Source organism: Ranitomeya variabilis, chromosome 4, assembly GCF_051348905.1.
Source record: "Ranitomeya variabilis isolate aRanVar5 chromosome 4, aRanVar5.hap1, whole genome shotgun sequence".
Lineage (NCBI taxonomy): Eukaryota > Metazoa > Chordata > Amphibia > Anura > Dendrobatidae > Ranitomeya > Ranitomeya variabilis.
Window position 1 is genome coordinate 679,943,632 of NC_135235.1, and position 23,548 is coordinate 679,967,179.

The following is a 23,548-nucleotide window of genomic DNA, read 5'->3' on the forward strand; positions in this document are numbered from 1 at the left end:
TTGGGACTAAAGTTAGGGTTAGGTGTTGTGAACTCTATTTTTGGGCTCCCTCTAGTGGTCACAAGCGGTACTGTGTAGTGTTGTCTTTCTGCAGGTTGGCTTCATCACCTGGTTCGTTATCCTTGGTTGGTTTCCTATTTAGCTCACCTGGATACTCAGTTCCTTGCCTGCTATCAATGTATTCAGTGCTCTTCAGATTCCTGGTGACTACCTTGCTCCCAGTCTCTCCAAGACAAGCTAAGTTTTTGTTTGTTCAGTTTCTGATTATCAGCGTTCATCATGTTTTTTGTCCAGCTTGTTAAAATGTGATTTCTTACTTGCTGGTTGCTCTAGGGGACTGAGTTTCTCCCCTCACACCGTTAGTTGGTGTGCAGGTTCTTGAAATCTCAGTGTGGATATTTTGTAAGGGTTTTTTGCTGACCGCATAGACCCCTTTTCTATTTTCTGCTATCTAGAATTAGTGGGCCTCTTTTGCTGAATCTGCTTTCACCCCTGTGTATGTGCCTTCCTCTTACCTCACCGTTATTATCTGTTGGGGGCTTCTATATCTTTGGGGATTATTTCTCTGGAGGCAAGAGAGGTCTTTCTTTCTCTCTAGGGGTAGTTAGTTCCTCAGGCTGGCTCGAGACGTCTAGGATTTTAGACACGTTCACCGGCTGCCTCTAGTGTGGTTGGATAGGTTCAGTTTTGCGGTCAGTCCAGTTTTCCACCTCCCTAGAGCTTGTCCTATGTTTAGTCACCTTGCTGGAGTATTTGTGATCCTCAACCACTAAGGATCATAATAGTTAGGATTACATTTACGGTTTTGATTAGGGTTAGGGGTGTGTCAGGGTTAGGGGTGTGGATAGGGTTATGGTTGGGATTAGGGGTGTGTTGGAGTAAAGGGTGTGGTTAGGGTTGGGATTACGGTTAGGGGTGTGGTTTGGGTTGGGATTAGGGTGTGTTGAGGTTAGGGGTGTGGTTGGGATTAGGGTTAGGGGCATGTTTGGGTTAGGGGTGTGGCTAGGGTTATGGTTGAGGTTGGGATTAAGGGTGTGTTTGGGTTAGGGTTTCAGTTAGGATTGGGGGCTTCCACTGTTTAGGCACATCAAGGACTCTCCAAACGCGACATGGCATCCGATCTCAATTCCAGCCAATTCTGCGTTGAAAAAGTAAAACAGTGCTCCTTCCCTTCCGAGCTCTCCCGTGCGCCCAAACAGGGGTTTACTCCCACATATGGGGTATCAGCGTACTCAGGACTAATTGAACAACAACTTTTGGGGTCCAATTTCTCTTGTTACTCTTGGGAAAATAAAAATTTGGGGGCCTAAAAACCATTTTTGTGGAAAAAAAAAGGATTTTTTATTTTCACGGCTCTGCGTTGTAAACTGTAGTGAAACACTTGGGGATTCAAAGTTCTCACAACACATCTAGATAAGGTCCTTGGGGGGTCTAGTTTCCAATATGGGGTTACTTGTGGGGGTTTCTACTGTTTAGGTACATCAGGGGCTCTGCAAATGCAACGTGACGCCTGCAGACCAATCCATCTAAGACTGCATTCCAAACGGGGCTCCTTCCATTCCAAGCTCTGCCATGCGCCCAAACGGTGGTTCCTCCCCACATATGGGGTATCAGCATACTCAGGACAAATTGGACAACAACTTTTGGGGTCCAATTACTTCTGTTACCCTTGGGAAAATACAAAACTGGGGGCTAAAAAACATTTTTGTGAAAAAAAAATGAATTTTTATTTTCTCGGCTCTGCGTTATAAACTGTAGTGAAACACTTGGGGGTTCAAAGCTCTCACAACACATCTAGATAAATTCCTTATGGGGTCTACTTTCCAAAATGGTGTCACTTGTGGGGGCTTTCAATGTTTAGGCACATTAGGGGCTCTCCAAACGCAGCATGGTGTCCCATCTCAATTCCAGTTAATTTTGCATTGAAAAGTCAAATGCCGCTCCTTCCCTTCCGAGCTCAGCCATGCGCCCAAACAGTGGTTTACCCCCACATATCAGGTATCAGCGTACTCAGGACAAATTGCACAACAACTTTTGGTGTCTAATTTCTTCTCTTTCCCTGGAGAAAATAAAAAATTGGGGGCGAAAAGATCATTTTTGTGAAAAAATATGATTTTTTATTTTTACGGCTCTGCATTGTAAACTTCTGTGAAGCACTTGGTGGGTCAAAGTGCTCACCACACATCTAGATAAGATCCTTAGGGGGTCTACTCTCTAAAATGGTGTCACTTGTGGGGGGTTTCAATGTTTATGCACATCAGAGGCTCTCCATACGCAACATGGCGTCCCATCTCAATTCCAGTCAATTTTGCATTGAAAAGTCAAACGGCGCTCTTTCCCTTCCGAGCTCTGCCATGAACCCAAACAGTGGTTTACTCCCACATATGGGGTATCGGCGTACTCAGGACAAATTGCACAACAACTTTTGGGGCCTAATTTCTTCTCTTTCCCTTGGGAAAATAAAAAATTGGGGGCGAAATAATCATTTTTGTGAAAAAATATGATTTTTTATTTTTACGGCTCTGCATTATAAACTTCTGTGAAGCACTTGGTGGGTCAAAGGGCTCACCACACATCTAGATAAGTTCTTTAGGAGGTCTACTTTCCAAAATGGTGTCACTTGTGAGGGGTTTCAATGTTTAGGCACATCAGGGGCTCTCCAAACGAAACATGGTGTCCTATCTTAATTCCAGTCAATTTTGCATTGAAAAGTCAAACGACGCTCCTTCCCTTCCGACCTCTGCCATGCGCCCAAACAGTGGTTTAGCCCCACATATGGGGTATTAGCGTACTCAGGACTAATTGTACAACAACTTTTGGGGTCCATTTTCTCCTGTTACCCTTGGGAAAATAAAACAAATTGGAGCTGAAGTAAATTTTTTGTGAAAAAAAGTTAAATGTTTGTTTTGGTTTTTTTTAAACATTCCAAAAATTCCTGTGAAACACCCGGAGGATTAATAAACTTCTTGAATGTGGTTTTGAGCACCTTGAGGGGTGCAGTTTTCAGAATGGTGTCACACTTGATTATTTTCTATCATATAGACCTCTCAAAATGACTTCAAATGTGATGTGGTCCCTAAAAAAAATGATGTTGTAAAAATGAGAAATTGCTGGTCAACTTTTAACCCTTACAACTCCCTAATAAAATTTTGGTTCCAAAATTGTGCTGATGTAAAATAGACATATGGGAAATGTTACTTATTAAGTATTATGTGTGACATATCTCTGTGATTTAAGGGCATAAAAATTCAAAGTTGGAAAACTGTGAAATTTCCAACATTTTTGCCAAATTTCCATTTTTTTCACAAATAAATGCCGATAATATCAAAGAAATTTTACCACTATCATTAGGTACAATATGTCACGAGAAAACAGTGTCAGAATTATCAAGATCCATTGAAGCGTTCCAGAGTTATAACCTCATAAAGGGACAGTTGTCAGAATTGTAAAAATTGGCCCGGTCATTAACGTGCAAACCACTTTTGGGGTAAAGGGGTTAATGAAATCATTATTTTTCTGAAAAAATTGCATTGGCTTCATTTTCATAACCAGAAGAAAGAAAGCTGATGTTTATAGCCTGGGAAGGGGGTAATACTCATAGAACTTCCCAGGCAATTAATATCAGCTCTCAGTTGTAAACTTAGCCTTTACTGGTTATAATAATGGGAGACCCCTACAAAAAATGACGTAGGGTCACCCTATAATTAACCCCTTATCCCCCGGAGCCATTTTCATTTTTGCGTTTTGGCTTTTCGCTCCCCTTCTTCCCAGAGCCATAACTTTTTTATTTTTCTGTCAATAAGGTCTTGTGAGGGCTTGTTTTTTGCGGGACGAATTTTCTTTTGAGACACCATTGGTTTTACCATGTCGTATACTAGAAAACAGGAAAAAAATTCCAAGTGCGGTGAAACTGCAAAAACAGTGCAATCCCACACTTGTTTTTTATTTGGCTTTTTTACTAGGTTCACAAATTGCTAAAAATCACCTGCCATTATGATTCTCCAGGTCATTACGAGTTCATATACACCAAAGATGTCTAGGTTCTTTTTTATCTAAGTGGTGAAAAAAAATGTCAAACTTTGTTAAAAAAAATTGCACCATGTTCTGTTATCTGTAGCGTCTCCATTTTTCATGATCTCGGGTTGGGCGAGGACTTATCTTTTGCCTGCTGAGTTGACGTTTTTAATGATACCATTTTGGTGCATATACGATCTTTTGATTGGCTGTTATTGCATTTTAATTCAATGTCGTGGTGACCAAAAAACGTAATTCTGGCGTTTTGACTTTTTTCTCGTTACATCATTTAACGATCAGGTTACTCCATTTTTTTATTGACAGATTGCACAATTATGAACGTGGCGATAGCAAGTGCGTGTATTTTTTTAATTGTTTTATTTTGAATGGGGTGAAAGGGAGGTGATTTGAAATTATATATATCTATATATATAATTGTCTAAGGGTTTTTCTGTCTGTCTGTCTGTCTGTCCTGGAAATCCCGCGTCTCTGATTGGTCGAGGCCGCCAGGCCTCGACCAATCAGCGACGGGCACAGCATGGCGACGATGATGTCATAAAGGTTGCCTCGACCAATCAGCGACGGGCACAGTCTGACGCAAATTCGCCTCGACCAATCAGCGACGGGCACAGTATCGACGTAGATGTCATAATGGTTGCCATGGCGACGTTGATGTCATAAAGGTTGCCTCGACCAATCAGCGACGGGCACAGTCTGCCGCGAATTCTGGAATCATCATTGTCCATATACTACGGGAACATGCATATTCTAGAATACCCGATGCGTTAGAATCGGGCCACAATCTAGTATATATATATATACAGTATATATATATATATATATATATATATATATATATATATATATATATATATATATATATATATATATATATATATATATATATATATATATATATATATATTGTTAACAACAGTTTTTTCACTTTTGGCATGCTTCAATAGCCTCCATGGGAGACTAGATGCTGCCATAGCCCGATCGGCTCTGCTACATAGAGGCGATGATCAGTTTGTCTCTATGAAGTAGAATTACTCACTTGCTATGAGCGCCGAACACTGGGTGGCGCTCACAGCAAGGAGGCAGTGACAACCACAGAGGTTTCCGGGAGACCTCCAGTTGTCATGCCAACCCACCGGTGACCCGTGATCATGTGACGTGGGTCAACTGTGGGTCGATTTCCAGTGCGATAACCTGAAGTGCTTGCTAAACGACGTTGTCAGAGTTTGACAGCGGCATTTAACGGGTTAATAGCCACGGGTGGATCGCGATTCCACCCACAGCTATTCCAGGCACATGTCAGATGTTCAAACTAGCTGTCAAGTCCGGGGAAAGATATGGGCTGAAAAACGGAGCCCACATCAAAGGGTGGGAGTCTGACATCAGCGTAAATGTACGCCCAAATTCGGAAAGGGGTTAATAACCAGCAAAGGCTAGGTTGACAGCGGCGGGCTGATATTAATAGCCTGTATATTGGCCCCATCCTAGACAAAAAAGATCAGCTTTCAGCCACCCCAGAAAAGGCTCATCCACAGGATGTGCCAAATCTGGCACTTAACCTCGCCCTTCTCACTTGCCCTGGTGCAGTGGCAAGTGGGTTGATGGTGGGTGGGTTGATGGAACCCTTGTATTGTCAGGTAACATCAAGCCCAGAGGTTAGTAATGGAGTAATGGAGAGGCGTCTATAAGACATCCCCATTACTAAACCCCATAGTCAAATTGCATTAAAAAAAAAACCTTTGTATTGTCAGGTGACATCAAGCCCAGAGGTTAGTAATGGGGAGGTGTCTATTAGACATCCCCATTACTAACCCCATAGACAAATTGTATAAAAAAATCACACACACCCAGAATAAAGTCCTTTAATTGAAAGAATAACACAGACTCCTTTAACGAACCTAAATTAAACAATACTCACGTCTTCGCCCAGTCCGCTCAAGCCAATGTACCCTGTAACAGAATTAAAATAATAAACAACCATATTCTTCACCTGTCCACCAAGAAGATAATAATCCATTTGTCCTGTGATGTGTCTAGCTCTGCTACATCCAGACTGCATTGTTGCATGATGCGATTGTACAGCATGCCATCCAGCGGAGACACTGAGCTGTGCGTGCTTGCTCAGCTCAATGCTTCACAGTAAACTCCTTTCACCTCCCTGACATCAGAACAAGCTCGCGGTGCTGTCTGAAAGGTCATGGGACTTCATACCCTATGAACTCAGTTCAACTCACTAATGTGAGTGTGTGGGCACCGTTAGAACTCTTCCCACGGCAATCGCGCTGACATTATTGAGTTGAACTGAGTTCATTGGTTGTGAACTCGCAGGACCTTTCTGACGGCATTGTAAGCATGAGATCTTTCTCACACTCGTTGTGAAGTCAGTGAGGTGAAGAGAGTTCACCGTGAAACAATGAGCTAAGCAAGCACGCACAGCTCAGTGTCTATGCTGGATGGCAGGCTGTATAGTAGCATCATGCAACAATGCAGCCTGCCATCTAGATGTAACAGAGCTAGACCCGTCATGGGTCATATGGATTATTATCTTCTCGGTGGACAGGTGAGGAATATTATTGTTTATTTTAATTCTGTTACAGGAGACATTGGCTTCAGTGGACTGGGAGATAATGTGAATATGGTTTAATTTAGATTCATTAAAGGAGTCTGTCATTCCTTAAATTAAAGACTTTATTCTGTTTGTTTGTTTTTTATACAAATTTGACTATGGGGTTAGTATTGGGGAGGTCTTAAAGATGCCTCTAAGTTGCTAACCTCTGGGCTTGATGTCACCTGACAATACAAAGGTGACATCAATCCCCCCAACTATCACCCAACTTGCCACCGCACCAGGGTAAATGGGAAGAGTGAGGATAAGTGCCAGAATTGGTGCATCTTATATATGCGCCATTTCTGGGGCTGCCGATAGCTGATGTTTTTAGTGTGGAATGGGGCCAATGTCCATGGTCCCTTTGTAGGCTATCAATATCAGCCCGCAGCTGTCTGCCAAGCCTTTGCTGTATTAATTATAGGGGGACGTTACGTCATTTTTTTTAGGAGGCCCCATTGTAATAGCCAGGAGAGGCTAAATATACAGCTGTGAGCGGATATTAATACCCTGTGAAGCTCCACGGGTATTACCCACTTCCCAGGCTATAAACATCTACCCCCAGCTGTCTGCTTTCTCTACAGTATGCTGGTTAAGAAATTGTTGGGGGACCCAACTCCAGTTTTTTTCAGAAAATAATTTAGTAAATAATAAAATACATGTAGCGTAAGGCCTCTTTCACACTTCCGTTTTTTACAATCAGTCACAATCCGTCAAAATGTTGAAAAGACAGATCCTGTACAGATTGTAAAAAACGGATGCACTGGAGCCGTTTTTTTGACGGATCCATCGAGGCAGTTGTTGCCAGAATTAAGGCTATGTGCACACGTTGTGTATGCGTCTTTGCCACGTTTTTTTCACTGCAAAAACGCATACACAACACAACCCATGGGAACGGGAGCTGCCGGGAACATCGCGATCATCGGGAAGGCTGCGGGGGCCGCCGAAAGGTAAAAATATCCCAATTTTTTTTTTTTTTTTATTATTTTTACCATTATATCTTTTTACTATTGATGCTGCATAGGCAGCATCAATAGTAAAAAGAGAGAGAGGGAGAGAGAATTTCCCTGACTGGAAAATTCTTCCGCGCATGCTCAGTTTCAAAAGATGGCATCCGTCGCTGGATTCCTGCTTTTGACAGTCAGCGATTCCATTATAGCCAACGACGGACAGCGCAGGATCTGTCGCTGAGCTATTTTCCGACGTACATAAAAAACGTTTCTATGTGCGCTGTCTCTGCCCGACGGACAGCAATTTTACGACGGATCCAGCGCACGACGAAGGAAACGGATGGCCATCCGTCACAATCCGTCGCTAATACAAGTCTATGAGAAAAAAATCGGATCCAGCAGCACCATTTGCTGGATCCGTTTTGTTCACAAAACGACGCATTGTGACGGAAAAAGAAAGATGGAAGTGTGAAAGAGGCCTAAGCTGCACACACACTGTACTAATTCTATATCTGACTGACATCTTTATATCTATACTAGATGGTGGCCCGATTCTAACGCATTGGGTATTCTAGAATATGTATGTAGTTTATTTATGAAGATTTAAGAATAATGCAATGAATACACAGGATTTTCCAGGTAAAATATATACATTATCAGTAAAGCAGTGTTTAAATCCCGCGCCAACATCGCTGATTAGCCGGGCGCGACCACTTAGCAAAGCGTGGTTCAAATCCCGCGCCAATTTGCAGCCGGACTGCGCCTGTCGCTGATTGGTTGCGGGCAGCTGGCGTGACCAATCAGCAACGCGGGATTTCCGTTACAGACAAACAGACAGAATTAGACGATTATATAGTAGATACCTGATGCATTAGAATCGGGCCACCATCTAGTATTCATATAAACATTGGTGCTTACATTTATGTTTTAACCCATTGGATACACTGCCATTGTTTTTCTCCTGTCTTTATTTTAAAAGTCAAAACTTTATTAGTCATCTATCGCTGTATGACAGCTTGTTTTCTACAGGATGACATATAGTTTTCAAAGACACCATTTATTTTACCACTAGATTGTGGCACGATTCTAACGCATCGGGTATTCTAGAATATGCATGTCCCCGTAGTATATGGACAATGATGATTCCAGAATTCGCGGCAGACTGTGCCCGTCGCTGATTGGTTGCGGCAACCTTTATGACATCATCGTCGCCATGGCAACCATTATGACATCTACGTCGATACTGTGCCCGTCGCTGATTGGTCGAGGCGAATTCACGGCAGACTGTGCCCGTCGCTGATTGGTCGAGGCAACCTTTATGACAATTGGTCGAGGCGAATTCGCGGCAGACTGTGCCCGTCGCTGATTGGTCGAGGCAACCTTTATGACATCATCGTCGCCATGGCAACCATTATGACATCTACGTCGATACTGTGCCCGTCGCTGATTGGTCGAGGCGAATTCGCGGCAGACTGTGCCCGTCGCTGATTGGTCGAGGCAACCTTTATGACAATTGGTCGAGGCGAATTCGCGGCAGACTGTGCCCGTCGCTGATTGGTTGCGGCAACCTTTATGACATCATCGTCGCCATGGCAACCATTATGACATCTACGTCGATACTGTGCCCGTCGCTGATTGGTCGAGGCGAATTCGCGGCAGACTGTGCCCGTCGCTGATTGGTCGAGGCAACCTTTATGACAATTGGTCGAGGCGAATTCGCGGCAGACTGTGCCCGTCGCTGATTGGTCGAGGCAACCTTTATGACATCATCATCGCCATGCTGTGCCCGTCGCAATCAGAGACGCGGGATTTCCAGGACAGACAGACAGAAAAACCCTTAGACAATTATATATATAGATATGATAAACTTAAAAACTGGGAAATTCTCTCCCTTACACACTGTCCTCCATGTTGTTCTCTCCCTCACAGACTGTCCTCCATGTTATTCTCTCCCTCACACACTGTCCTCCATGTTATTTTCTCCCTCACAGACTGTCTTCCATGTTATTCTCTCCCTCAGAGACTGTCCTTCACGTTATTCTCTCCCTCACACACTGTCCTCCATGTTATTCTCTCCCTCACAGACTGTCCTTCATGTTATTCTCTCCCTCACACACTGTCCTCCATGTTATTCTCTCCCTCAGACTGTCCTCCATGTTATTCTCTCCCTCACAGACTGTCCTCCATGTTATTCTCTCCCTCACAGACTGTCCTCCATGTTATTCTCTCCCTCACAGACTGTCCTCCATGTTATTCTTTCCCTCACAGACTGTCCTCCATGTTATTTTCTCCCTCACACACTGTCCTCCATGTTATTCTCTCCCTCACAGACTGTCCTCAATGTTATTCTCTCTCTCACAGACTGTCTTCCATGTTATTTTCTCCCTCACACACTGTCCTCCATGTTATTCTCTCCCTCACAGACTGTCCTCCATGTTATTCTCTCCCTCACAGACTGTCCTCCATGTTATTCTTTCCCTCACAGACAGTCCTCCATGTTATTTTCTCCCTCACACACTGTCCTCCATGTTATTCTCTCCCTCACAGACTGTCCTCAATGTTATTCTCTCTCTCACAGACTGTCCTCCATGTTATTTTCTCCCTCACAGACTGTCCTCCATGTTATTCTTTCCCTCACAGACTGTCCTCCATGTTATTTTCTCCCTCACACACTGTCCTCCATGTTATTCTCTCCCTCACAGACTGTCCTCCATGTTATTCTCTCCCTCACACACTGTCTTCCATGTTATTCTCTCCCTCACAGACTGTCCTCCATGTTATTCTCTCCCTCACAGACTGTCCTCAATGTTATTCTCTCTCTCACAGACTGTCCTCCATGTTATTCTCTCCCTCACAGACTGTTCTCCATGTTATTCTCTCCCTCACAGACTGTCCTTCATGTTATTCTCGTTCTAGTATATGCATGTAGTTTATTTATGAACGCTGATTGGTCGAGGCCGGCCGGGCACGACCAATCAGCGACGCGGGATTTCGGTTACAGACAAACAGACCCTTAGACAATTACAGTATATACATAGATATTCTATTCTGTTGGGTCACGCTGTGATTTTAATGTACGCGGCAGATGAATTACTGGCTTTTCAAAGGACATGCGTGTGTAAAAATAGGACTGCACTCGCATAGTACTTTTTTCTTGCAGCCATTAACTTGCATTGATGAGTGTTGTCCGAGATACAAGGACAGTCGCAGCATGCTCATAGAATAACAATGATCAGAGTGCGGTATGATTTTTTATCGGATTGCACTCATCCATTTCCTTCGCAGATGAGTATGAACCCTTAATGGGACTATAATGTGATTTTTTATTTTATTCTTCATTTTCCACTCTATGTAGACAGCTGGGGCTGAATAAAACTCTCAATATTGTCCCCTGCTCCTGCTGATCACAGGCAGAGCAGAGGACAATGATATGAGCTGTCTTTAACACCCGGTGCCGGGGATTAGCGCAAACAGTACCGCTAATTCCCAGGCGCCGGTACATGTTATACAGATGCGGCACATGGTCACCACACATATGAAACACATGGACACAGATATCTCGAAGACAAAATTGTTGGCACTTTGCCAAAATTTGCTTTTGGCCATGACTGCATCTATAATGTAGTTTTGAATGCGTCCTTCTGTCCAAAGCCGGCATAGACCGCGCCTGTTAAGTGTAGCCAGAGTCAGAAGGATGCATCCAGCATTAATAGAGGTGACAGGGAGGAGGACGAGGATGGAGGCGGAGTTTGGCACCGGAGATTGCGGTATGCGTAGGTGCTGACCAAGTATGTGAGGACATACCGCAAGCTCCAGCAAGGCTGGAGGAGAAGTGTTGGGCTGGAGTCAGCATCTGCAAATGGCGCGATATCTGGCACTATTTTATTGAAGAAAAATTTGCACACAATGTCTTCAACAAAATGTAAATATTTAACTCAGACAACATGTAGCAGGGGAAGGGGGGAAGGTTTACTGTTTTTTTTGTATGTATGTATGTATGGAACAAGAGCAGCACATGCAGGATGGGGGAGCATATAAAAGGATGGAGGAGCATATACCAGGATGGAGGAGCATATACCAGGATAGGATAGGGGAGCATATACCAGGATAGGATAGGGGAGCATATACCAGGCTGGGGGGCATATTACAGGATGGGTAAGCATATACGGGGCTAGGGGAGCATACTGTGTACCAGGCTGGAGAGCATATACCTGACTGGAGGAGCATATACCAGACTGGGGGAGCATATACCAGACTGGAGGAGCATATACCAGGCTGGGGGAGCAAATACCAGGCTGGGGGAGCATATACCAGGCTGGGGGAGCATATATCAGGCTGGGGGAGCATATACCAGGATGGGGGAGCATATACCAGGCTGGGGGAGCATATACCAGGCTGGGGGAGCATATACCAGACTGGAGGAGCATATACAAGGCTGGGGGAGCAAATACCAGGCTGGGGGAGCATATACCAAGCTGGGGGAGCATATACCAGGCTGGGGGAGCATATACCAGGCTGGGGGAGCATATACCAGGCTAAGGGAGCATATTCCAGGCTGGGGGAGCATATACCAAGCTGGGGGAGCATATACCAGGCTGGGGGAGCATATACCAGGCTGGGGGAGCATATTCCAGGCTGGGGGAGCATATACCAGGCTGGGGGGAGCATATACCAAGCTGGGGGAGCATATACCAGGCTGAGGGAGCATATACCAGGCTGGGGGAGCATATACCAGGCTGGGGGAGCATATACCAGCCTGGAGGAGCATATACCATACTGGAGGAGCATATTCCAGGCTGGGGGAGCATATACCTGGCTGGGGAAGCATATACCAGGCTGGGGAAGCATATATCAGGCTGGGGGAGCATATACCAGGCTGGGGGAGCATATTCCAGGCTGGGGGAGCATATACCAGGCTGGAGGATCATATACCAAGCTGGAGGAGCATATTCCAGGCTGGGGGAGCATATACCAGGCTGGGGGAGCATATACCAGGCTGGGGGAGCATATACCAGGCTGGGGGAGCATATACCAGGATGGGGGAGCATATACCAGGCTGGGGGAGCATATATCAGGCTGGGGGAGCATATACCAGGCTAAGGGAGCATATTCCAGGCTGGGGGAGCATATACCAGGCTGGGGAAGCATATATCAGGCTGGGGGAGCATATACCAGGCTGGAGGAGCATATTCCAGGCTGGGGGAGCATATACCAGGCTGGGGGAGCATATACCAGGCTGGGGGAGCATATACCAGGCTGGGGGAGCATATACCAGGCTGGGGGAGCATATACCAGGATGGGGGAGCATATACCAGGATGGGGGAGCATATACCAGGATGGGGGAGCATATACCAGGCTGGGGGAGCATATACCAGGCTGGGGGGAGCATATACCAAGCTGGGGTAGCATATACCAGGCTGGGGGAGCATATACCAGGCTGGGGGAGCATATACCAAGCTGGGGGAGCATATACCAGGCTGGGGGAGCATATACCAGGCTGGGGGAGCATATACCAGGCTGGGGGAGCATATTCCAGGCTGGGGGAGCATATACCAGGCTGGGGGCGAATATACCAGGCTGGAGGATCATATACCAGGCTGGGGGAGCATATACCAGGCTGGGGGGAGCATATACCAGGCTGGGGGAGCATATACCAGGCTGGGGGAGCATATACCAAGCTGGGGGAGCATATACCAGGCTGGGGGAGCATATACCAGGATGGGGGAGCATATACCAGGCTGGGGGAGCATATACCAAGCTGGGGGAGCATATTCCAGGCTGGGGGAGCATATACCAGGCTGGGGGAGCATATACCAGGCTGGAGGATCATATACCAGGCTGGGGGAGCATATACCAGGCTGGGGGAGCATATACCAGGCTGGGGGGAGCATATACCAAGCTGGGGGAGCATATACCAGGCTGGGGGAGCATATACCAGGCTGGGGGAGCATATACCAGCCTGGAGGAGCATATACCATACTGGAGGAGCATATTCCAGGCTGGGGGAGCATATACCTGGCTGGGGAAGCATATACCAGGCTGGAGGAGCATATTCCAGGCTGGGAGAGCATATACCAGGCTGCGGGAGCATATACCAGGCTGGAGGAGCATATTCCAGGCTGGGAGAGCATATACCAGGCTGGAGGAGCATATACCAGGCTGGAGGAGCATATACCATACTGGAGGAGCATATACCAGACTGGAGGAGCATATACAAGGCTGGGGGAGCATATACCAAGCTGGGGGAGCATATACCAGGCTGGGGAAGCATATACCTGGCTGGGGGAGCATATACCAGGCTGGAGGAGCATATTCCAGGCTGGGAGAGCATATACCAGGCTGCGGGAGCATATACCAGGCTGGAGGAGCATATTCCAGGCTGGGAGAGGATATACCAGGCTGGAGGAGCATATACCAGGCTGGGGGAGCATATACCAGGCTGGGGGAGCATATACCATACTGGAGGAGCATATACCAGACTGGAGGAGCATATACAAGACTGGGGGAGCATATTCCAGGCTGGGGGAGCATATAACAGGCTGGGGGAGCATATACCAGGCTGGGGGAGCATATACCAGCCTGGAGGAGCATATGCCAGCCTGGAGGAGCATATACCAGCCTGGAGGAGCATATTCCAGGCTGGCGGAGCATATACCAGGCTGGGGGAGCATATACCAGCCTGGAGGAGCATCATATACCAGTATGCGAGAGCATATACCAGGCTGGAGAAGCATATTCCAGGCTGGGGGATCTTATACCAGGCTGGGGAAGCATATACCAGGCTGGGGAGCATATACCAGGCTGGGGGGAGCATACACCAGGCTGGGGGGAGCATATACCAGGCTGGGGGAGCATATACCAGGCTGGAGGGGCATATACCAGGCTGGGGGAGCATATACAAAGCTGGAGAAGCATATACCAGGCTGGGGAGCATATACCAGGCTGGGGGAGCACATACCAGGCTGGGGAGCATATACCAGGCTGGGGGATCATATACCAGGCTGGAGGAGCATATACCAGGCTGGGGGAGCAAATACCAGGATGGGGGAGCATATACCATACTGGAGGAGCATATACCAGACTGGAAGAGTATATACCAGGCTGGGGGATCATATACCAGGCTGGGGGAGCATATACCAATATGGGGGAGCATATACCAGGCTGACGGAGCATATACCAGGCTGGGGGAGCATATACCAGGCTGAGGGAGCATATACCAGGCTGAGGGGTCATATACCAGGCTGGGGGAGCATATACCAGGCTGGGGGAGCATATACCAGCCTGGATGAGCATATACCATACTGGAGGAGCATATTCCAGGCTGGGGGAGCATATACCTGGCTGGGGAAGCATATACCAGGCTGGAGGAGCATATTCCAGGCTGGTAGAGCATATACCAGGCTGCGGGAGCATATACCAGGCTGGAGGAGCATATTCCAGGCTGGGAAACCATATTCCAGGCTGGGAGAGCATATACCAGGCTGGAGGAGCATATACCAGGCTGGGGGAGCATATACCATACTGGAGGAGCATATTCCAGGCTGGGAAACCATATTCCAGGCTGGGAGAGCATATACCAAGCTGGGGGAGCATATACCAGGCTGGGGAAGCATATACCAGGCTGGGGGAGCATATACCAGGCTGGAGGAGCATATTCCAGGCTGGGAGAGCATATACCAGGCTGGAGGAGCATATTCCAGGCTGGGAGAGCATATACCAGGCTGGAGGAGCATATACCAGGCTGGAGGAGCATATTCCAGGCTGGGAGAGCATATACCAGGCTGGAGGAGCATATACCAGGCTGGGGGAGCATATACCAGGCTGGAGGAGCATATACCAGGCTGGGGGAGCATATACCAGCCTGGAGGAACATATGCCAGCCTGGAGGAGCATATACCAGCCTGGAGGAGCATACTCCAGGCTGGCGGAGCATATACCAGGCTGGGGGAGTATATACCAGCCTGGAGGAGCATATACCAGGATGGGAGAGCATATACCAGGTTGGAGAAGCATATTTCAGGCTGGGGGATCATATACCAGGCTGGGGGAGCATATACCAGGCTGGGGAGCATATACCAGGCTGGGGGGAGCATACACCAGGCTGGGGGGAGCATATACCAGGCTGGAGGAGCATATACCAGGCTGGAGGAGCATATACCAGGCTGGGGGAGCATATACAAAGCTGGAGAAGCATATACCAGGCTGGGGAGCATATACCAGGCTGGGGGAGCATATACCAGGCTGGGGAGCATATACCAGGCTGGGGGATCATATACCAGGCTGGAGGAGCATATACCAGGCTGGGGGAGCAAATACCAGGATGGGGGAGCATATACCAGACTGGAAGAGTATATACCAGGCTGGGGGATCATATACCAGGCTGGGGGAGCATATACCAAGATGGGGGAGCATATACCAGGCTGATGGAGCATATACCAGGCTGGGGGAGCATATACCAGGCTGGGGGATCATATACCAGGCTGGGGGAGCATATACCAAGATGGGGGAGCATATACCAGGCTGACGGAGCATATACCAGGCTGGGGGAGCATATACCAGGCTGAGGGAGCATATACCAGGCTGAGGGGTCATATACCAGGCTGGGGGAGCATATACCAGGATGGGGGAGCATATACCAGGATGGGGGAGCATATATCAGGATGGGGGGAATACACCAGGATGGGGGAGCACATACAAGGATGTGTAACCATATACCAGGATTAGCTATTGAACCCATTGTACGCCAGGGTTGTGAGCATTTTTATTGGTACATTTTTGTGCTATGTTATAGGGATCCTGTCACCAGAAATAATGATGTTAACCTGCAGATATGGGGTAAATCTGCAGGTTAACAGTGTTATTATGATGCCTGGTGCCTGCACGCAGCGGAATGCAGAAGAGAGAAAATGAACTTTATTCTTAGCAGTATAGTCATTTCAAAAACATTTGCTCATTTCTGCCTCAAGATACGTGATCATTCTTTCCAAGGGAGCTCATACTACACATCACGTAAAGTAGGGTATCAATAATCAACTGTATACAGAAGGTATAGAGAAACACCTTTGTACATAGAAGAACTTCATATGCTGTCACGTCATATGTGTCTAACCATGACTACTCTGTGATGGTCTTGTACTGGCATGCTCCTACACTGTCACTTTTCTAACCAGCCTTCGCAACATAGTCCATGGTTGCGCTGGTGGAGATGCTTTACTAAATTCACAGGGTCACTTAGTTCACTGTATTAGTGTCAAATTAGACAATCTGTTATTACTAAGTTGTTACCCGGTTTTGAGTAGATTATTACCTGACCCTGATCTGCCTTCATATTTCTTGTTGACCTCAAAATGGTTTGGCTTCTCACTTGACTGTCCTTCCAGGAGCGGTACGGACACTAGAAATTCAACTTACAGTAGAATCTGTGACATTGCATTTAGTGGTTACTACTCACCTGGGTAGTCACATGTGGGAATCTCCTCTGTACACCCCTCATCACCCCTCACATATGTCTCTGTAGTATTAATATGGGTCAGATCTTCACCCTGAAACAAATATTGTAAAAGTCACAGACAGATGGAGAAGTCACATCTATGATCAGCTCTAATCCTGCCATCTCCACCGTTCTCATTACACAAGTGTAAAACATATAATACTGGTGGATAAAATAAGGACTGAGCACAAGACCTTCACAGCCGTCTACACATCATAGGGGAGATCTCATGACACCTTCTCTCCATCTACCTGATGATCCTTAGAAACACTGGGATCTTCTTGTTTACAGTCTGCTGGAAGAAGAGGACGGGGACATCTCTCTGTTGTTGTCCTCTTACTGGATAGATCTGGAAGAAACACAAACAGGGACTGAATTCATTCTTTATATACATATAATTATAGGCCGTGTGTATTTAGTCCTGTCTATTACCTGGTGCTGTGAGGGGCTGGGGAACCTCCATCATGACGTCCTTGTACAGATCTTTGTGTCCTTCTAAATACTCCCACTCCTCCATGGAGAAATAGACAGCGACATCCTGACACCTTATAGGAACCTGACACATACAATAATATCATCATCCACTCGATCCCTTCATAGTGTTACTGTATAATGTCCCACCATTCCCAGCAGTGTCACCTCTCCAGTCAGCAGCTCAATCATCTTGTAGGTCAGTTCTAGGATCTTCTGGTCATTGATGTCCTCATGTACCAGGGGGTGCTGTGGAGGCCCCATGATTGGGCTCAGGGGTCTTCCCCATCCCTCAGACGCAGGGTCCTGACAGCGCTCACTAGAGGTCTTCTTCACTACTGTGTAATCCTGGTTATGGAGAGACACATTAATAAATCTCACTACAGACATTTCCAGAGTCCTCCCCTCTCCAGTTCTGTCCATCTGTTATTCCCATAGATAATTATGTTGTAAAAAGAAGCCATGACATATCTGGAGAACTCTTGCATGAGGTGACACTGATGAGGAGAGGCTGCCATCTGCTGCCCAGCCAAAATCAAGTGGAACCAAAGTATGCTGGAAGGTTTGCAGGGGGAGTGACATTGTGTGCTTGACTGGATCAGGTGACCAACAGGAAAGACTTCTCTGGTATAAAAGCCCTGTGAGCCCATCCACGAGGATACTTGGCACCAGGGAAGGGAACAGGGCAGACATGCTCCAGAGACACCGCGGGGACCAGCGTGGCAGGCCTCCGTAGGGAGTCTACGCCACCCAGATGTTGGTCACTGTCTGGCAAGGTCTGGATTCCCCAGAAGATAACCCCAAAAATGCCTTAGACTCATCAGAGCCAGAAACTGCGTACAGCACTGGTCAAGTCTGAGGTCCGACTATGCCTGTCAAGAGCTGACGCCCAGTCCTTTCCACTTTGAGCCTGAGAGACTTCCACCGATGGTCAAGCCGGGAAGACCCATGCGGAGACTGCGACAGGAGAGGCACGCCTGCGATTTAGGAGGAACGATGCGAGTGAGCAGAGTCGTCACTTCTAGCTATCATCAATGGTACTGGGATCAGGAGTACAGGTTGGAAGGGGGCCAGTTGGTGCATTAGAGTTTTAACGGGCTTTAATACACTATTTCAGGAAGAGACTTGCAGCCTAGTGAGAAAACGCGGTGACCCCTGCTGGAACCAGAGCTTTGGGTGAGAACTCACGTGGTGAATCCCAAGACTGGGCACACAATCTTTGTGAAAAGGACACTAACGTTAACTAGTGAAAGACTTTCTTGTTTATTCCAAACCTGTTGTTATTCCCTCTACTGTAAAATTGAATAGCTACGAACACTAATTGTTTAAAAGTTACTGTTGTATATAAATAGCATTATATCAACCTCTGGCTGTTTCTGCTTCGTGATCTCAACTCGTTTCATCCAGACCCCTGCAGTACAATGTAATTTCACGTCATCAGAATCTCTCACCTCTCCAGTAAGCCGGAAGAGGATCTCTAGGGTGAGGTGTAATATCCTCTCCACCATCTTGTCTCTGTCCATATCCATCCTTGGAGGATCAAGGCAGATTTTGTGATTTTGTAGTAGGTTATCAGTAACCTGAGTGGAAAGGAGGTGAGATCATTTAAAATCATACAAAATACTATGGAAAAAAACAAACAAATTACTGGGTTGGTGATGATAGTTGAGAGCAATAACCTAAAATGTAGAGTTCAGACTGTAACACCATTACAAGCACCTCTTCATGGTTTTCCCTCTCCCTCCATGCAGGGACGCCGGCATATTCACCGCCCCAGCCACGCAGCGTGGTCCCCGGCGTGTTCCCTGCTTCCTGGCCTGTGTGTGAGCACCGCACCTCCCAGTGCGCACTCCAGTGTTCTTAAGGGGGAAGCTTTTGCACATAGTAAAATGCCTCCAGCCAATAGCAGGGAGGCATTCAGTGTAAGAGTACACCTGCAAAATGGTTCCCAGCCAATAGATGGGAGGCATCTTGTTTAAAAGGCACCCTCCCAATAGGGTAATGTCTAGAACTTCAGTGAATTATTAGTAAGTGAGGGGGTCTCTGAATGAAATTGTGAGGTCCCCTGGTACTGATGTGTCCAGTGTGCTGATCCCGTAGTCCCTGGTCCTTGTGCAACCAGTCCTTAATCCGAAGTCCCTGATTCTGGTGAGGCCAGTTCCTGAACCTTGTCCTTGGTCCTAGTGCGGCCAGTGCCTGAGCCTTGTCCCCTAGTGAAGTATATCGTGGCACAGCCGTGTCGGTGCACAAGATAGGTTTCCCACACCAGTAAACATATAGTATAATAAATAACTTGCCACTCAACTTGTAAATGATGATGGTTATTAGAAATGGGTTTTTATTACTTGGATAGCAGTCCAAATTAAACGTTTCGGTCAAACATTAGACCTTCTTCAGTAAACTGCGTTACATGACAAAATGTAAACAATTATAAGTATACAAAAGCAATAAAAGAAAAAATAAATATAAAAATAAAGATGAGAAAATGAGATAAACCTCACAACCAGTGTGTGATATGTGATCGGTTAGAAGGTAGGAGAGGTAAGGTAAGGGTAAAGGAACATTTTTTTTACATACCCGACTGCTTATATGACAGGAATATGAGATGTCTCTGGATGTAAAGTGGGTCCTAGGATATAGTTTCAAAACGGACCTATGGGGAAATAGTTTCCTTGTAACACCGAGAAGGAGACTATGTAATAAGGTATATGGTATATGGTATACCTAGCAAAAATAATAGGGAAAAAATGGAACAGCACAATGCTCACCAATGGTGGGTGCCTGGCCCCCCGGACAGAATGGTCCACTCATCTATCCAAGATGTATACAAAAGTAGTAAAAAGGAGGCAGCACTCCAAGACTTTCCAGTAGAAAAAATGGGAAGTTTTAATCGACCCACATCACTGCGCGACAGTTTACTGAAGAAGGTCTAATGTTTGACCGAAACGTTTAATTTGGACTGCTATCCAAGTAATAAAAAACCATTTCTAATAACCATCATCATTTACAAGTTGAGTGCCAAGTTATTTATTATACTATATGAGCCTTGTCCCCATCCTGTGAGCGGCCAGTCCCTGAATCAGTATCTGAGACCCGTGTGTCTGAATGTGTGAATATTCGAGTCCCTTGTATATCCGGACTGCTACAACCAGTCTCCGAATTAGTCTGTGTTGGTAACCGTTCTGTATCGGATCCAGAATTTAGTCCTATCCGTGTCTGCGTACCTGACCCCTGGGGTCAGCATCTGCAGTACCATGGACTGCCTAGGAGTGGTACCTGGTGGCTACCTGCAGCCAAGCCTGACTCCACTATCAGGACCTCCAGTGAACACCTGGTAGCCCGCTACGCCCCTCATAGCTAAGCCCGGCACAGTGGGCCCATGAACCATGTGCGACACCTGCATTCATAACACAGACATCAAGTATCTTTCTTCAGTTGGGAACACAAAAAAAGTTAAAAATGAATATAGAGTAAGGAGATACTGAATAATACAAATCAATATACTGCATATTGGTCTCCGCTGGAAATCCAAAGCGAAAGAGGGACAAACTATGTATAGCCGCCACAGCAACATTTTTGACATGCCCTTAACTGCACCTATAGCCAGACCCTTTACCATTTTTTCCTACCCTGGCTACAGGAGATGTCAGAAGGGGGCATGATGGCAGTCAGGGACATTCAGCAGACTGCCCGGGACGACAGGACATAGACCCAAATCTGGGACTGTTCTGCTGTATTCGGGATGGTTGGGACCTATGGATTTTTTTTTTGTTCACTCCTTCATAGTTGAGGCAGTCAGAACGTTTTGATATTTACATAAGGTTCACTATATGAGGTCTTGCTTTTTGAGTGAGACGAGCTGTAGTTTATTTTTTTAAAGGCCATTGAGCGAAACACGTCTGTTTGGCTGTGTTCACACATATCCTAAACGTTGCAGGATTTCATGCACTGGAAACGTTTCATCGTTTTTACCACATGCTGTAATTTCACATGTTAGATTTGAAAATTTTGGCTTGCTCACAAAGTGGATAAAAAATACTGCAATAAAAGTTATTATTCAAACTCTTCTTTGTTATTTTATTGGAAGAAAAAAAATCTCTGACTTTCATTTTAGCTCTAGAATGCAGGTACATAGGAATACACTGGTATATAGAAATGTATCTCTATGTACCAGTACAAGACATTGTGTGTTTGATTCATCAGGGTCCAGACGTGAAGAAAAGTGAAGAATGAGTTAATTAGAGCACAGAGATGTGGCCTTCTTCCAGAGTCAGAGAAGGAACTAGTGAGCACTAAACACAGTGAGATGGTGAGGAGGCGACTTACAGACACATAGTGAAAGGACATTGCCCTGAACACCCGGGACAGCTCCCCCAAATTGGGACTGTCCCGCTAGGCGGTTGGAAGCAATGAATAATGGGGACTCTCCAGCACCTACCTCCACCCGCAGAGCCACGCACCACATATATGGCTGCTCTGTGCGCCCAGGACCTGTGATGAGGTCACAGGAGGGGAGGAATCAGAGATCACATGATGGGAGGAACAGGGGTTGGAATCAGAGAAGATATACTGCTCTTCCCAATATGACATATATATGTTTGCAATGAATGGGGATAATGCCGCCCCCATTGAGGTGCACTATTTTTGTAGATAATAGGAGCCATTAAAAGAAAAATAATTATTTTGGAGCAGGATATTAATGGCTATACCTAAAAATGTCTGCATTTCTGCTGAATAATTGCTGTAGACCTGCAAGTGATGCCTCAATATCGATGCTGGGGTTAAGACTAACTACATTGCAACAAAGTATGACTGATAGAAGCTGCACTGTTGATTTAGAATCATCCAGCAACTATAGGGGTTAAAATGGTTATAGCTGACAGTGAGTGGTTAGCTCAGCCCCAGGGGATTCTGGGAAAGGTGTGATTGTCTGGGACTTCCAAGAGTTAGGCTACGTTCACATTTGCGTTGTGCGCCGCAGCGTCGGCGCCGCAGCGCACAACGCAAACAAAAACGCAGCAAAACGCATGCACAACGCTGCGTTTTGCGCCGCATGCGTCGTTTTTTTCATTGAATTTGGACGCAGCAAAAATGCAACTTGCTGCGTCCTCTGCGCCCCGACGCGGGCGCCGCAGCGACGCATGCGGCGCAAAACGCAAGTGCGCCGCATGTCCATGCGCCCCCATGTTAAATATAGGGGCGCATGACGCATGCGGCGCCGCTGCGGCGCCCGACGCTGCGGCGCTGGCCGCAAATGTGAACGTAGCCTAAGGTGTTTGTTAGAGAGTCTCCTGTCATTCTGAAATCAGAAAAGCTGTATAGACCAGTATTGAAAGCTGTTTTCCACTCATCCCCCTCTTTAATATGAATGAGATTATACGCCCCCTGAGATCCCATTTAGAAAACCATTTTGTTCCTATAATCTGATTATAGAGGTCCGGGATGAGAGGGAGCGGATACGGATCCCAGACCATGATCTAAGTTTGCAGAAATCTAGGCTTGGGTTTAAACCCCGTCTTTCTTCTTTACAAAGAAAAACCCTGCAGGTATGTAGGCACAGACTGGGTATCAACCCTTGCAAGCTGGGTACCCAAGCAGTGTCCTTGACAATACTCACTTCAATTTACCACCTCTCGAGTCTGCCAATCTACCATAGGGTTGTGCAGAGTTAGCCATGGAAATCTAAGAACCACAGGTAAGGGCAGACCCTCTAGCACATAACAGTCAATGCCTTCTGAGTGCATGGCCCCTACATTTAGATGCAACCCTCGGACGGCTTAAGTAACATACCCCTGTCTCAAGGGCGCAGAGTCGATAGCCATTATGGGTATAGATCTGGACAGTGTATGTGGTTTGAGGTCCTAGACCTGGACAAGCCTAGCGTCGATCAAGTTAAACCCTGCCCCACTGTCCAGAAATGCAGAAATAGCTGTAGAATAAATTGTGTCCTACCTACAAAGGAGATATGTACACCCGGGTTGCTAACCTCCCCGCAATCTG

General features: G+C 46.5%; 2 protein-coding genes across 4 annotated transcripts in view; one reads left to right on the top strand and one right to left on the bottom strand.

Annotated features, from left to right (window-relative positions):
• The window catches only part of LOC143766334 (uncharacterized), a 617,908-nt gene that overhangs the window by 193,174 nt on the left and 401,186 nt on the right, over positions 1 to 23,548 (top strand).
• LOC143766330 (uncharacterized) overlaps positions 1 to 23,548 on the bottom strand; it is a 1,024,462-nt gene that overhangs the window by 42,149 nt on the left and 958,765 nt on the right. For 3 of the 4 annotated variants that reach the window (XM_077253918.1, XM_077253923.1, XM_077253922.1), the window contains 3 exons: positions 17,510 to 17,633; positions 17,329 to 17,426; positions 17,039 to 17,129 (listed from right to left, as the gene is read on the bottom strand). In XM_077253918.1, coding sequence (XP_077110033.1) covers positions 17,039 to 17,129; positions 17,329 to 17,426; positions 17,510 to 17,633 — 313 coding nt within the window. Of the gene's footprint in view, positions 1 to 17,038; positions 17,130 to 17,328; positions 17,427 to 17,509; positions 17,634 to 17,716; positions 17,897 to 18,999; positions 19,129 to 21,986; positions 22,086 to 23,548 lie in introns of those variants that run through there. The other variant, XM_077253921.1, reaches the window with a different exon arrangement.